The following is a 17,148-nucleotide window of genomic DNA, read 5'->3' as shown; positions in this document are numbered from 1 at the left end:
GCTCAAAACAAACACAGCTGCTATTGAAGCCACAATAAACAAAGACACGCAATGCATTTCTTCTCTAAGACAGTCCCATAATGTATTTTTGTGATTTCAGTAACCACATTCAAGTTGGCTGTGATCTAGGAGCACAGATATGCCTGACTTGAAAAGTTAATGATTTGTCCATAACTTACAGACACACTGTAGGCCTATGTACAGTACGTCTACATAAAGCGCCCTCGTAAGCCAGTCAATGCTCCTCTTAAACCAGCACTGATATCTCCCGCAGCTACCACAGCCCTGCAGGACCACAGAAATGACAAGGGAAGGTCTGAGTTAAAGGGTCAGGGGTCATATGAGGGCACATAAGCCCAGAAAATGGCAACCAATCCTGAGTTAGCGGGAGTCTGCTAAAATACGCACCACTGAAGGCACTTTTTAAACAACAGTGCTTCTGTTCTAAGTAATTCAAGTTCAAGAAAGAAGGACTTTCATATCTGTGTTCTTCATTTTATTCCTTTTGTTCCCCTCAGACAAAGCAAGAAGCTCAACCTAAAGCTTCTGCAGAGAGGCAGGCAGGGGCTGACAGCGAGGGAAAAGTGAAAACCCTTAGGAATCGACTCAAATCTAAGGGGAGTGAGGACAAAAAAAAAAAGCTGCAAAAACTAAAGGAAAAACAAAGTCAGACAAAAGTTACTAAAACCTACATCTAGCATAAAACCTAAACTGAAACAAAAGCACAAGAGTTTGAAAATACAAACTATGAGAAGCCTGCAATTCAGAGCTTCCGTTTCAGTCTAAGACAAGCTTAGAGCAGGTGAAGGTTGAGAAGAGCACCCGAAACTGACTCACGGGACTGGTCCTCTGTGGTGGGTAATTTGATTGGTTGGTTGGTCAGTCAGTTGGTCAGTGTGAACAAGTCGTGTGTTCAATAAGGGTGTAATAGCCCCATATGTTATAGGGACAGAGCATGGCAGGCCAGCTGACGGGACGAGGGTGTGTGTGTGTGCGTGTGTGTGTGTGCATGTGTGACTGGGCAGATTTAATCATCATCCCCTCCTCCGTACATGTCAGCCAGCTTCTTGAAGCGTGGGCCCCAGTCGTTGAGGTAGTCATAGTCCTGGTCCCCCGTGCTGGAGGAGTTAAGCGAGCTGACAGAGCCAGCGGTGGAGCCACTGCCCTCATAGTCAAACACCAGCAGGGAGTCATAAGGAGGAGCAGTGGGGTCGTTGTCTGCTGCTCGCAGACCCTAAACAGGATCAAGATGAGGAAAGGTGGTGGTCAGTGCTCACATGCCGACAGTGGTAAATATGATTTTAAAAAAAAGGCAGGTTGATGATCAGTGATGGAAAAGCAACAAGTCTGTACCACACTTTCCTTTTGAGAGGCCCAGAGTCACTGTACCTGCATAAATTGGCATGTTTCATGTATGTGAATACATAAATCAGGAGCTGCTTTGGCCGGTTCTTGTTTCTGAATGCGATTTATGAACGATCAAACTTTATTCATAAATATTTTGTTACTGTTTCATAAATAAGATGTGAAGTGGTCTGTATGTTTTCTGCCAATGCTCAAACCTGTACTTGATTCTTAGAATGACAAATGAATGTCTTTGACTTGAAGGTTAGGCAGGTGAAGGGATTTTGACTTCATCCACTTCACTGAAATACAGAGAAATGCTACGGCTAGAAACCTAAAAAGCCTCAACCCCTGGGGACGCAGTGCATGGCAGGAACACCATGTGTTTGCTGTGTTTGTGTTTTACCAGACTGCTGGAGCGATATCAGGTGAGTACATGTGTGAGTGAGGGGGGAGAGAGAGAGGCGGGAGGGAAGGAGGGAGGGAGGGAGAGTCAAGGCTGGATGGATCAAAGCTGAACAGCTGCCAACACCTCTCGAGTGTGAACGCGTTGTCACAAGTCTGTCAATCAGCATTTTGTAGCATCAGTGTGCCAATGTTGGAATTGTGTGTGTGTGACTGTGTGTGTGTGTGTGTGTGTGTGTGTGTGTGTGTGTGTGTGTGTGTGTGTGTGAATAAACCTGGCGCAGCGAGAGCAGCTGTATAGTTAAACAAAACTCAAGATTGTTGCCATCGCCATACTGGAGTTTACATATTGAACAGCATCCAGAAATAAGTAATCGCATTAAATGTCAGATCACAGGGAAGTGAAAGTGAGAGGCCAGCTCACTGTGGGAGAAACTGTCTGATGACCCTTGAGCTCCTGTGCATGGGAGATGTAATGTGTGTGTCCGGTGTGTGTGTGCGTGCGTGGGAATTCACCTCGTGGATGAAGTCCCCGATGTCTCCTGGATGGGGCACGACAGGTCTAATTGGATACTGGGATTCAGGGATGATGGGACGCTCATCCACCCGGCGGACACCAGGCGGCTTGCTGATGATATGCTCCAAGGAGTCGGGCTGCTGCAGCTGGCTCAGGTCATAGTCCTACACAGCCACAGGGACACACCGATATAAGAAGGGTACAGGTCAACATAGAAAGCATGTGTGTATGTGTGTGTGTGTGTGTGTGTGTGTGTGTGTGTGTGTATGTCTCTCGGGATCTCACCTGGTCCTCTTCTCCTCCTCCCTCTTCATCGTATTTGAGGATGTTGTCTCTGACATCGTCTTCAGGGTCAATTAGCAGCTGCTTTGTCTGCCTCTCCTTCTCTCTGCGCTTGATCCACACCACAAACAAGAGCACCATGCCTGCAATGATACACACATGATAAACCTATACAGTAAGCTGCAACAACGTGCATCAAAAACACATGACAGACAATCAGGAAATTCTTTATGCCTGACATTAACAAGACTAGGAGCTGAGATAAATGCTAAAGTTAGTATGCTAATATGCTCACAATGACAAGTCTAATGTTAAGCAGGCAAAATTAACCATGTTCTTAATTAACTATCTTAATTTGATCACAAACTAATTAGCACAATACACAAAATATCATTAATTTTCTAGCTATTTGGTCATAAACCAAAGTATTGGACAATTATATATTTTGACCTGATGACAGCGAGAGACTAAAAAGTCAGTGCATCACCAAAATTTAGACAGTTCATCCTGAAAGGGGCATGAATGTATGCATCAAATTTCATGGCAAAGCATCCAACAGCTGTTGAGACATTTCTATACCTTGAACCATGATGATGAACACACCAGCAAACTGAAAATGTATTTAACAAGATGTGGATTTTTGCTCTAGATGTAAAAAGACCGTCAAGAACCAACAAACTACGTTAACCTCCTGTGGCCGTGCACTGTTGGCAGTAAGCGTGACGCAATTATACCAACACAAAACCTCTCATGGAGCAGGTTGGGTGGATGGTGGGGGCCACAAAGCGTGTTACTTCGACACTGAGAGACTGCTTTTCATAATTCGTTTCCAACCAACAGTCCATTCAACCATGACCACAGTCTGTTCCTAACCTTGACCAAGTCGTTTTTACGCCTAAACCATAACCATAAGAGTGCCTGACCAGAAAACAGTAATACGAATCCTGATGTGCAAACTCTTCCTCTCATCTTTCTTTTCTTGTTAGTATTATTTTATTATTCAACTTTTATTATTATTATTACATTTTTTTGTAGCTTTGTTGTTGCTTATGTAAATCATCTGTGTTTGTGTGCTATCTTTGAAAAGAGATTTCAAAAGTTGGTGGGCTCCACTTGATAAAATAAACATAAAGATAAATAAATTATAAATGTGGGTCTCTTCCAAAACTTGAATTGGTGGTTGTATTAATAATGAGAAGAATGGATCATTTACATACAGTATTACGTTTTAGAATATGTTGGAAAAATCTCACAGCTGTGGGTGAATTTGTCTATAGGACTTGTCTATATTTATATGTATGATGCAACTCACAGCAACAAAGAATGCCAGCAGCATGAATCACTGGCAAGACAGATAGCAGCAGATATTTACCCTACCAGGAAAAGAAGACAAAAACTTCTTGTTGGGAGATGCTGGGGAGGATTCCAGCAGTCGAGACATTCATCCATTATACAAACTATTGTTCATGTTGTTGTATCACAGCCTGGTGAATGTTTAATGCCTGCGCCCTGAACTGCACTTTTTTTTTGGCAGAGAGGCAAATCAAAGCCAATCACAGGCAGCTGTAACTTTTCACATCGTATGTATGTGTGTGGGTGTGTGACATGTCTGAGAGCAGTGAAGTGTCACTGGATGAATGCGATATGTACGGCTGATACTCACTGAGCAGTATGATGATGCAGATCAGGATGGAGATGATGGCTCCAGTTCCGAGGCCGGCGGCTGCCACGGCCCCGAGAGTGGTGCAGTCTCCGTTTTCATCGCAGGGACACACCTTCACTTTGATGAGTGACCTATTGGACAATGGAGGGTTCCCTGAGTCTGACACAATTACAGGGACCTCATACACTCCCGGCTCTAAATATATCTGGTACCGCAGACCCAGACGGGCGTAGTCGCCTGTGTAAAGAGTGAAAAGGAAAGAGAAAAGAATGTTACTATGTTAGTATTCATCACATTTATAGTTCCAAAACTCACATTTTCTATCTGCAGCTGTAAAATCTTGAGAATTGGTTCAACATAAGGATTCTAACATGGCTGAAATTGCAAAATATGATACTGATATGTAGGCATGAAAGGTATAAGGAGCTTATTAAAAAACATCATTTTCAATTTTCCCTGGTAGTATACATCTACGCTGAGACCTCCTCACCGCTGATCCTAGAAATTGTCCAGTTGCGTCTGATGCTGATGGGGAAGTTGGGCAGCTCGAAGACAAAGGGTCCAGCGTTGGGGTCCGTGTCGGCATCAGCAGCAGTGATGTTGACACCGTTGACATTCTTGTTCATCCTCTCACAGATCTGAGACTCCCTGGGTATGAGCACTGGGGGGTTGTCATTAATATCTATCAGATAGATCTGCAGTGTGCCTGTGCCGCTGGCTGCAGGAGAGCCTGGGGGCAGGGAGAGAGGAGAGAAAATAGTATCATGATGAGAGGAAAGGATGACATGAGATGTGTGCAGTGAAAGGGGCGATAGAAAGGGAAGAGGGACAGGAGTTGAAGGCCAACAGAGGGGAGGCAAATAACGAAAGCAAATAAAAAGTGAGATAAAAAAGAAAAGAGACATGGTAAAAAGAACACTGTTTATTAACATTGGTGATGTTAGAGGTAGGGATGCTGTAGAGCTGGAGGAGAATTTCTGCCTCTGACAGAAATACTTCTGACATTTGTGCTTTCCAGCTCCTCTTTTAGCCTTACAGCCAAATCAAACCCATCACAGTCGATCCAGATGCAGACACAGCACATCCAATCGCCTAGAGAGGGCTTAGGTACAATAATGATGACTGTAACACAATCAAACAAGTCCTTGTCTGTGTGTATTTACACAATTCTATGAGAGTCATCTATGATTCAGTAGATAAAGGCCCCTCTGTCTGCAATATTAACAATGCACTGTATTTATTGAAAGGTGAACTGGGCATTCTCATCGTGGCCCACTCAGTCCTCCATTCTCACGTCACAATACATTTGTCATTAAGTCCTTAATTGTTTCAATGTTACCTGAGTAAGTAAAGCAGGGGGAAAGCAGTTGTTGATGTTCCACAGTGCAGACTATAGCAGCCAATCATATGCATTTCATTTGTAACGCATAATGTAGTGTATTTCATTTATTTCACAGAGACAATACACATCAATGAACTCCACTATTCTGTGTTGGAAACGTGGCAGATTTAGCCAAACAGATACATTTTGTGCCCTCCTCTGGGTAGGTGGAAGTCAGTAGAACCCGTGTGTTGTGACTTTTTTTTCTTAACTGAATGTGATCCTACAAGTAGATACGACTTAAACACACAATGACTACAGCACAGGATTGGCTTATTGAATATTCATAGAATTTTAGCAACGATCTTATTATACATACAGAGGTGCAGATGTGACTTGTTAGGGAGCTCTGAGAATTGTGATACTCTCTTACATGAATGCCTGTAGACTTTGCACCACTGTTGCACCTGAGTCTGTGTTGTAAGTCTTTGGAAACTGTTAAGACAAGTGGAGAAATCTGGTCTGATTCGACTGTAGGCGGCCATTGCAGGTGCTGGTTCACTAGAATATTGTCAGCCTTGGACTGTAATAACATGCACTAGTGCACACAGACGCAGACACACAGACACAGACGCAGACACACACACACACACACACACACACACACACACACACACACACACACACACACACACACACACACACACACACACACCTCAGTTGCAGACACAATCTTGAAGCCTTTTGCACTGACTGAACAGAGCAACAGACCATCACCATCAGCATTATTAGGGAACTGAAGGTAAAAAATAGACACTTTAAGCAATCAGCGTAAGATAGCAGAGCAGGGAGAAGAACGCATGAACGTGTATATGTGGTATGAAAATGTGGCACAGAGAAATCGAAAGAACGAGTGCTTGGCTGTATAAAGCTCAGAGCTGTTTATTGAGTGTGTGTCAGGGGGTGACGACCCTTAGCTGCCTCCAATTACGAGCCATTTCCCCTCCATGCCCCACTGGCTGAGCCATTGGAATCAAGCGACCCAAGGGCCCATCTCTGGGATGAGATAAGGGCGATGTAATTTACAAAGAGATTTATGCAAAGCTGACAGATCTGCCAATTAAACATGGCAACAGAGCAAGACATTTGCCACATGAGGAGTGAGACACAGTTAAAGACGGAGGGCTGTAAGTGAGTCCTTTGACAGTTTGAGCCCTGTCTGATTGGTAATACTACGATTAGTACTATAGATCACAAATAAAATGCAATTAATTGATAAAGATTTATCAAGTGATCATTAAACAATGTGCAACTATAACTCTACTAGAGTGTTAGAGTGAGAGTTTCAACTAGAGCTGGATGAAAATTATTGCTGAAAGGTAATTTATTGGTACAGTCTAAAGTCTGTATTTCCTTGGTGTAGAGATACATCAAATGGACAAGTGACACTTATCATCTACTTTATTTCACCTAATACTTTAATTCAAAACTGGATAATCCTCATATAAAGTGAATAATGTAACAGCTAACACATTATATAGATAGTCAAATAATAAAACATGAAATAAGAACAGATGAAATGTAACTAAACCTGTTAATGTGATTAGCTATGATGAGAAAATGTAATAATAGGCTAACAAGTTAATAAATTAAAATGACACCCTCATTATTACCTCATAAGGTCTGTAAAACTGATGACATAGCAATACTATTACAGTAATAACTTCAGTAATTGCAGTCTGACAATAATCACGTACTACGACTACATCAGTCTATATTATGATTACATCAACAATAAAAGAAATCACACATCACATTCAACAGGTTATATAATAATGTTACCTTTAAACAACTTCTAACTGCTCGAAACATTTTATTTGATTCTCACGATTTACTCATTATCCAACAGTTTTATCATTAGTGGCTACTTTCATATACATTGTTATAAGCACACTTTTTTAATGTACTGTCTTAAATGCCAATTTAACACATCTACGTACTGAACCATAAACACAAACACACACACACACACGCACGCACAAACACACACATGCACACACAAATACACACGCTGCTGCAGCATTCTGCTAGTTTGTTAATCCTAGCCATGTATGGGGGACATGTGGAAGCAGCTTGCCACAGCTGATAGGAGAATTATGTGGGTTTTAACCAGCTAAATAAATAATTATGTTTGTGTAAATTCCTCAAAAGGATTTGTATTAACTCCTTTTTTTGATGGTGGCTCAGAGATGTGAGGCATGGTGAAAAGGCTTGTAGCAAGTCTACCATATGTTTTTTGAAGAGCACACAAACACATAAACAATACCATAGGTGTTTGAAAAGGAAATGTGTGTGTCAGAAAGTCGTCAGATTGTGTTGGGGGGCAACACAAAAATATGGTGGCAGTACAAGTGTACTTCTCACTATGCTGTCACCACCTCTCCATGTCCCATCCTACTATCCTTACTGTCTCATAGTACTTCTTACCATAATCCCTCTCGTGTTATGACGGCTGGCACTCCAGCAACACCCACATAGTAAGACTGATTTACACACACACACACACACAAACACACATATACACACATAACTTGAACTGCTGGCTTCTCATCTTTTGGACTTACTGCAGTCCCAATATCAGTCAACCCTGGCAGTAACATGAATACACTTTACAGAGGTCAGGTGAAAAAAATGCTCTTTCAGGGAATAGGTAACATATTGAAATGATAAAGAAGGCCAGGAACCACAAGGGAGAGAAAAATCACGGGTTAGAAGAGATGTTTGTGAAGTCCAAACAACCAGAGCGTCTCAAACTCTAATCCCAGTGCCTCTTCCTTCCCATCATCACAGCAGATTACACATCATGGTGTCTGACATTGTCAGTCATCGCAAATAAATGTGAAACACACACACACACGCTCACATAAATGTGTTGGAAATGAGTGCATTCCCACATGCTCACAACTATAAATACACCAATGTTTCAAAGCCAGCTCAACTTAAGGTAAACACACTAGTGCACTGCACGTCACTGATAAGGCAATTGGGGAGGGAAAACGAATTTCCTTTTTTAGTTGAGAAAAAGCACTGACTTCCATTTGAGAAAAAAAGAACTTATTTGTTTGCTGTGATTGAGTTTGTGCTCAGTTAAGCTTGAGTTTCAACTTTGAGGCAGAGCAAAAAATTTATATATGCCACATGAATTGTGAGAAGCGGAGGAGAAAGTAGGCATGGACAGAAGAAGGAGGAGAGGGGAGGAGAGGAGATCAATGATGTGACCAGTTGTATGAATCCAGGATTTTCTCTAACTAGTCAAGCTGCACAGCACTTGAATGCTGCTTCTGTGTTCTTACATCCCCGTGAATCCACGCAAATGTCTTCATTTTTATTAAGCCGTTATACTGTATGTATTCAAGTATCTTAACTTAAAGACAGTGGGCTCTATTTTAACAGTCCACTTTTGCTATTTTAACAGCAGAAAAAAATGGTCGCATGGTTCAAAAGGGTTGTACTTTGTCTCTTAATCAGTGTGTTTCAGGCATAACATGTGATAAGCCAATCAGAGTACCATCTCCCATTCCCTTTAAAAGCTGGGCACACTTGCATCTTGGTGCAGTACTATTATAATGGTGCAGCGTTACACAGATTGTTGTCGTGGCGAGTTGATCACACGTTGTGACTGACCAGTGAACCCAGTCCCTGTTAGTTAGTAAGAATTCAGTTACAACCTTTTTGAGATTTTTCACTTTAACATGTATCTATCTACACACTGGCAACAACACTTTGACTTGAGTTATTTATTATTTTTATTATTATAGCCTGTAATATGTCGTTGCTGGCACTCATTTACTTCCGTGCCCACGTGTCTGCTGCTGGTTTGGGGTGATTACTTGGATGCTTCATTTGTACTTAGATGTATATTATACTGTAGTACACAATAATAGTCATACCATATCAGAACTTTTTGTGAGCATTACTAAGAAGTTTCCAGGTCTGTGATCCTGCGCCATAACTGCTGGGACTTCAAAACTGTGGAAATCTCTGACACACAGAAACGTGCTTAAGCAGCATCTTTTGATCAAAATTGTATTTATCTTCTCCCCGTTCAAGAACAGCCAGCATTCTTCTATAAATCATGATGACCAGTGTGAAAATGATAAGCTGCAAATGGATTCAGAGCAGAGATGATAGCTTGATAATATCTGTATAATCAATCACAGCAAAGGTTCAAATGTGCAATATGTAAACTATGCAATGTGTTTTTAGCAAATTACATTTATCTTTTATGTTATAGTAATAGTATTTTATTATATAATGCTTTTTTTTAACTTTAGTTTTGGTATTAACTGCTTTAGGGGCTGTAAAATGAACGGTGAGGGATGAGGAATGAGGAGTTCACTGATAAAACATGTGCATTAAAAGAGCCTCTTACCATTGTCTGTTGCCAGGAATGTGGCTTCATATATATTGTTTTTGACATAGACGGACTCCCGGTTGAGCATTGCTGTGGTTATTATCTGACCATTGGTTCTGTTGATGGACAACCAGTCTGCGGGGTCATTCAGCTTTGAATACCTAAAGACACACAAGGATAGATCGATGGAGAAGTTAGCACCACAGTTTCTGTGTTTACAAGCAATTATAAATTTTCTCTTGCATCCGTGTATACTTAGATTGCCTGCACATACACACTCTCACAAAATCACAACAGCCTGACCTTCACACAGTTTAATTCTTCATTGACTTCTCCTCCAGAGCCTGCAGCCTACAGTCAATTTCACCTAATTTTTCACTCCTGTGTAGCAGGCATAGGAGTCAATTACTTCTCTAGTTAAGCACTGCTATAACTGCCTATCTGTGTGTTGCATGCACATGTTCTTGGGAAGTGCTTTCTCATGCTGCAGAAGGCTAAACCGCCCGACAGGGTTATAAACATGGATGCTTTAGTGCACGTATGCTTGCAAATGTTCCTGTGGATGTATGGGGAAGCTGTGTATCGGCTGGACACTCGATGATAGAATCTTGGTAACTGATCGTCAAACAGGAAAGTGGATGTGGTAGCAGGTGGCAACACTCCCCTGGGATAAAGGGCAGGGAAGGAAAAGGGGATCATCTCCAGGATTGAATCCCAATCTCATTCTGATCTAACTGTTCTTGTTTCTCTGGCTTTTGTCGCTTTCGGCTCGTTCCACACTTTCAGTTTTATCTGATCTCTCTCAACCCATGCCGCCTCACCTCATCTTGCTGTGCTTTTGTATTCATACATTTTCTTATCCCTGTCTGTATCTTCTCATCCTCCTCTCATTCTCTCTGTGATACAGAGTTCATCAACTTCCACCTCTTCTGACTACAATATCACTTTCACATGTGAAACATCATCCTTGGACATTTGACACCTTGGCCTTACACAACAAGGCTTCTACATCAATCCGATTTCATTTACTGAATGTCAGTTTGGGCAATAAGGCCATGTTGTTATATGGTCTACACTCCCAGCTTTTAAATCCATCCGAATTGAAATGGATTTGACCTTAACCTTGCTTTTATATTTATTGAATTGTTGTGTGCTTAATGTCAGTATATAGATGACTTGTTTATTTGTGTTGATTAAATACAGGATGTACATTTCTACTTACATGGAGGAGAATGGAAGCTTAGAGGGGTGGGTGGTGATAAGGAGGGGGCTTGGACGGAGGGTATAATCTCTCTCCTGCAGTGAGGGAGGTGCGATTTTCCCAGCAGGCAATGGGCATGATCCCAGGCGTAGCGCAGTGCGGGGAAGGGGATGACAGAGATCACATTCCCACACTCTAGACGGTTTCAAACAGGCTAGCCAAGCCCGTAGCCACTAACTGGCGGACTGTGAAATCACCACCAGGACTACAGTGAGTCCATCACAGTGGGAGGGTTGGATAAAAGGGTAAGGGAAATGATCAGGAATGGGTGGAAGAAGAAGGAGAGGTGACATTCAGAGGTAGCAGCATGGCTGTATGATCTGGTTTTAATATCCTCATTAAGGCTGACTTGACACCTACGGCTATTCTGTGTCCAACTGCATCTCTGTTGGCTTTGCCATGCCAAACTGACTGTCTCTGCTGTGACTGAAAGAAAAATGTTCCGTCTTTCCAGGCGAGGGCAGACAAACTGGTGCACTTTTTACTGAGCAGAGGGAAATTAAATGCTCAGTTCACTCAAATACTGGAACCATTGTTTGCTGTTGAATTTAGTAAAAAGAATATCTTGACATTTTAGGGAATTTGTTTAGATTAGATTAGATTTAGATTAGAAGATCGATACGACTCTCATGCGTGTATGCTAAATATGAAGCTAGAGCCAGCAAACGATTAGCTTAGCAGCGGGAAGCAGGTAACCTGGCTCTGTCCAAGATTTAAAAAATCTGCCTACCAGCACCTCTAAAGGTCACTAATTAACGCAGCATATCTTGTTTGTTTAATCTGTACAGAAGTGGAGTCTGGAGCCCTGGAGATTCTGCTAATTGCCTGGCAACCTTACAGTGATGATGAGACTCCAGGAAGTCACTACTGCCAGCACGTAACTCCCCATAAAACCACAACCTACTATTTTAACACTGGAGCTTGTGTACAGATTAAAGACATAAGATATAAAATGCAGTTAGCATTAGAGGAGCCGGTGCTGTAGGTGGATTTCTTTTGTACCTCTGAACAGAGCCAGGCTAGCTGTTTCCCCCTGCTCCCAGTCTTTAAGCTAAGATAAGCTAATCATCTGCTGGCTCAAGTTTAATATCTAGCATACAGACATGACAGCTGTATCAATGTACTCGACTAGGTTTCAGCAAGAAAGTGAATAAGTGAATAAACTATTCTCTTAAATATGAGCACCACAAGGGAAATTATATCAACCCCCACTGTGTTGGAGTGGAGGGAGACATTTCAAAGGCGGAAATCACACAACTCAGGCAAATAAAGCCAAAATTATCTGCATGACTCGACAGAAGTGAGAAAACATGTTTTTGTTTTTTTTTTGTAATTTGGATTAACTGACCCTTTAATATCAGGGACAAAGACAAATTAAAAAAGAGACAGGAGAAAATGGTGTGTGTGAGACTTCCTCTTCAGTAATGGGCTATAAAATACCACTGGAAACTATTTTTTCCTGGGCACACTGCACGATGCACTGCAAGTGGATGGGTGCCCTCTGATGATAAAAGCCATGTCACAAAGGTTTGTGCATAAAGCAGAGTTCACTGTTCACCACCACACTTTAATTAAGTCTCCTAAACAGCCCTCAGTGCAGATGTAATAAACCTTATATGAAGCAAATGAAGTCCTGAATGAACAGTCTTTGCGGCTGAGCTCATTTCCAACACAGTGAATGCACAATCCCCTGTATCATTAATCCTATTCTTCAGTAAAACTCTAAATAGGTTAAGGACAGAATATAGTTGGCCATTTTCACTTACTTCAGTTTTTCTGATAGCACCCTGTAAACAATAGGGCTATTCTGGCCATTAGAATGATTCCTGTGAAAGCACTCACAGTGTTTTTGTTTACAAGTCCCGATTGTCAACAACATTACTGTGGGCAATTGGCAGTCCCTATCGCTAACTTTTTAATGAAGTGCAGTGCCAATTTTTTTGTCCTCTTGGAAAGGTAAACAGTTTTTGTTTACTCTAGTACGAGTTTGGAATGAAAAATCTGCTTTAAATGTGTGAAGGTTTTACTATTATTTCCTGTATCTTAGTTCCAATGCTTTCCTGAGCTCTCCTCAACCCGAAGGTTTCTCTCATTTGGGAGTTGGTTGGTGTGTGAGTACAGCTGGATGTATGATTATGCCTGGCAGGTTAGTGATCTTAGCAAGCAGCAGGGAGAGGTATGACATTTATTTTTCAAAGCCCCGACCCTGAGGATGAAAAATGCATGTCTCGAGCTTAGTCAAGGCGGTTTGGGTAATCATTTATGCCAGTGTCTCCAGTCCCATGTCTCGACCTTACTGGTTGGGTGTCTGACAGGTGATGCATGATGCCTCACTCTCCCGCCCTCTCCCCCTCCACATGCCATGCTCCTGTCCACATTGCCTCCTCCACAACCCAAGCAGCACACTGTCAGTGTGTCCCTCCTTTGATAAGCACCTGTCAAGTTCAAACCTTGACCCAGAGTCAGCTCACCATCCACAGCTCCCTTCTGCCTCCCTCCGCCATCCCTTAGGTCTTTTTTTCACCTTACTTTGGACTTTAACAGCTCCCTCTAAATCCTCTCCTTGTCTCTCTTCTCTTTATGTTTCTCCACCTTTCATTTACGAAGACATACCGCTCTTTGTCATATGCAAAGACGGGCATCATAAATTACATGTAACACAAACGGTGATGTCAAACCTAGAAGTCTCCCCCATGTGAACAGACACGTCAGTTAAGTATTTGATTAATGGCATTTGGAAGTATGTACACTGAGATCCGCTCTGTGTGCTAAAAGTTCAAAAATGAAAGTTTTATAAGGTGATGCGAACACTGTGGAGGGATTTCAGATGATTGGAAAGAATGAACCCCTGAATTTCTGTTCTTTCAGAATAATGAGGATTCAAGAGACAGAGGGAATAGCTGTGATTAGTGCCCTTGCATAACAGTCTTGAGTAGATACCTTTTATGGAACTGGTGTAAAGCAGGCGGATTGATAGTGATCCTATCCAGATGGATCCAAATGATTGAGGTGGTGGTTTGCCATCTCTACAGGCCTCCTTCCTCAAGTGGTGCGAGCAGAGGAAGGAGATTTGGTTTTATGTTTGTGTTAAGTAGACCTTGACAGACCACAGCATGCTTGTAAAAGGTTAACTTAATTCCAAGATGTACAGGCCTGCAGTCTTGCACAGGTCATGGAAAAACAGGGAGGAAACCAAAGGGGTCAAAGTGAATTCAACAGGGAGAGAGGATGAGAGAGGCAGAGACAAAGAGAAGGCAGAGAGTGAGAAAGAGAGAGAGAGCCCAGCTGGTGACTTTGGCATCTATCTAAATTATAATGTACACCCAATTTACTCTCATTTGCTGTGAAATTAGCTGGGAAATTTGTTTAGATCTTTTCCCCAGAGAAAATGGGAAGGAAGGGGCTGTTGGAGTGTGGGGTGGTTGGAAAGAGGTGGTATTAATGTCACACTCAACAGCCATGTTATCAACTCAATTGCCGTGCAATACAGTGGCGCTTCTAAATTACACCAATACACTCACAATAATCTATAAGGACACTCAACATGTGACCATGAGTGGAAACACATGGAATCTTGCAGTTGTGTGATGTTCAAAAACGACTGCAACATCAATACGGAGGAAAGTGTATTTCATAGATTACCTCTAACTTTGAAAGGCAATAATGTAATCACTGCTGCTGTTGGGCTGACAGTAGGACTGAGGAAAGGTCTGCTGGTCATTTAAAGGTTGGTTTACATTTAAAATCCAGAGAGGCTTAGCGCAGAGGAAGAACACTGCAGGTGGACATAATGCTGTGTCAGGCATTTGGGCTTGAGCCAGCTGTTCCTCTTACACTCCCCCCTCCCTCCATCTTTTCTGTTCTCTCTCTCTCTTGCTGTTTGTGTGTGTGTGTGTGTGTGTGTGTGTGTGTGTGTGTGTGTGTGTGTGTGTGTGTGTGTGTGTGCACCTGCATGCATGTGCACATGCAACCTACAGAATGCACACACTTCTGATTACCCCAGAGGCTATTGCTCCCTATTAACCTTCGTACCCTCCTTACTCAGAGTTCTCCACTGGCTCATAAACTTCGCAGAGTAAGACTTTGAGAGATGGGTGATGCCAAAATATAGTCCCCTTGTTGAACTTTGACCCTTCACTACTCACATGGAACCAATCCAATAGGCTTTTTAGCCTTCTGCTTGTGCATATGGAGGGATTTCTGCCAGGCTTGTACTTACAATACAGATAGTGAGACTTCAAGGCTCATTCAGACAATACTTTTCTGTGTTCAGACTGAGCATATGTAATAGAACTTATGTAACTGAATCTAAATGATTTTGCACCAGAAGAAGATGATGGCATGCTGTTAAAATGTCAGAATTACCCCAATTAGGACCTGTTCTGTTGTCTGCTCTGTTGTATTCACTCAGTACCTGATTATCTGCTGCATCTGTAGTCGGTCGGGATCTGAGGCCGAGAAGGTCGTCAAGCTGGTGCCAGCAGGGACACCCTCCTCAAAGCGGATGTGTTTTGGGTTGGTGGGGAAGTAAGGGGGTTCGTTGACGTCCTGGACAGATATGGTGACCCCTGCTGTGGACTGGAGTGACGACTGGATGCCACTGGCTAGGTGGGCCTGGTTGGACACCACCACCGTCAGCATGAAGGCACGGTTCATCTCAAAGTCTACTGGCTAGAGGAAGGAAGGAAGAGTTAATGACATGAGTGAGAGAAGATAGTTTAACTGAATTCAGGTGGTTAAAACATTATAAAGCCTCAAGTCTTTCTCTTGATAAACAATCAAAGATAGTTTTTAGATTGGAGGAGAAATAGATGAAAGAAGCCTTAGAATGGCTCTAACTAAGGTTACTCGTGTTCACCTCATCATGTGTGTGTTAATTTACCAGGAGCTTTTGACAGTTGAAGCGCTTTGGAAGGCCAAAATAGCCTTTGTAATAAATGTCGAAAAATGTAATGCCTCACCGTAGAAAATTACTTACACTATTTTTATTGCACAAAACTAGAAACAGACTCGAATAAACTTAATGAGCCAGTCTTTCAGACTAATCTGAAAACTCAAATATAATTTGAAGTACAGACACATTTAGTGAACAGGACAAAGCTGCACCAGTTTAGTACCTCTTTGAAGTTGGCACCCCATATAATTAGGGTATCAATAAAACCATTTTGATTCGTTAGTGCAGTCAAAATAAAAATTTTATCCTTGCACTGCTTTTGGTTTTTGGTTAGACCTCAGCACACCAACAACTTCTAAATGACTCCAAAGTGGTGATTCATTTGCTTGCACATCATTTGTGCACATTTGTGCAAGCAAAACAAATATTTTTGCTTCATTAATTCTCAATTTATGAGCTTTACATGTCAGATTACTAAACTGTAATAAACTGAGAAATAATTGAGCAGAGGTGTTTGTTTTGCTTTTACAAATGATATTCAAATGCACATAACACTAGACTATATTGATATATGTATATATAATGTTAATTTACTTTTTCATGGGGAAAATAGGTAAAACTATTTAGAAATTAATATATTCTTCATGTGAAAGTACAGTCTTCATTATTGACTTACAGGTGAAAAAAAAGAAATAAAGCCTTTCCTCATCTCATGATTATTGCTGTTATTAGTAGCATTATCATTATTATTACTTTTTATGAGCAAACCAGCATAGATGCACTATAAATATTATGCCGATTATGTTAAAACCCCTGTTAACATTTGTCTTTCACCCGTGGCTGGGGAATAGCTGTTGAACCTTGTTGATGACAAAGGAAATGAACAGATGCCGTGTCAAGTGGTCCCCTGTTGAACCCATATTCTCTCTAAACAACTAACACACATGTACGCACGCACGCACACACACACACACACACACAGGTACAAACAGGGATGGAGTGGGAATAAAAAACAGGCTGGGACTTTTCACTTGGACTGGCACATTA

The 17,148-nt window shown here is 41.8% G+C and overlaps 1 protein-coding gene across 1 annotated transcript in view; it reads right to left on the bottom strand.

Annotated features, from left to right (window-relative positions):
- Nucleotides 1–686: 686 nt before the first annotated feature.
- The window catches only part of LOC111217407 (cadherin-4-like), a 226,301-nt gene continuing 209,839 nt past the window's right edge, over nt 687–17,148 (bottom strand). The window contains exons 11-17 of the mRNA XM_022739264.1: nt 15,622–15,878; nt 9,965–10,107; nt 4,702–4,941; nt 4,212–4,448; nt 2,552–2,691; nt 2,266–2,430; nt 687–1,234 (exon numbers count right to left, since the gene is read on the bottom strand). Coding sequence (XP_022594985.1) covers nt 1,028–1,234; nt 2,266–2,430; nt 2,552–2,691; nt 4,212–4,448; nt 4,702–4,941; nt 9,965–10,107; nt 15,622–15,878 — 1,389 coding nt within the window. The 3' untranslated portion in view covers nt 687–1,027. The remainder of the gene's footprint in view (nt 1,235–2,265; nt 2,431–2,551; nt 2,692–4,211; nt 4,449–4,701; nt 4,942–9,964; nt 10,108–15,621; nt 15,879–17,148) is intronic.

The sequence above is a fragment of the Seriola dumerili genome, unplaced genomic scaffold, assembly GCF_002260705.1.
Source record: "Seriola dumerili isolate Sdu_G_001 unplaced genomic scaffold, Sdu_1.0 BDQW01000043.1, whole genome shotgun sequence".
NCBI lineage: Eukaryota > Metazoa > Chordata > Actinopteri > Carangiformes > Carangidae > Seriola > Seriola dumerili.
This window is presented reverse-complemented; position numbering and strand designations above follow the sequence as displayed.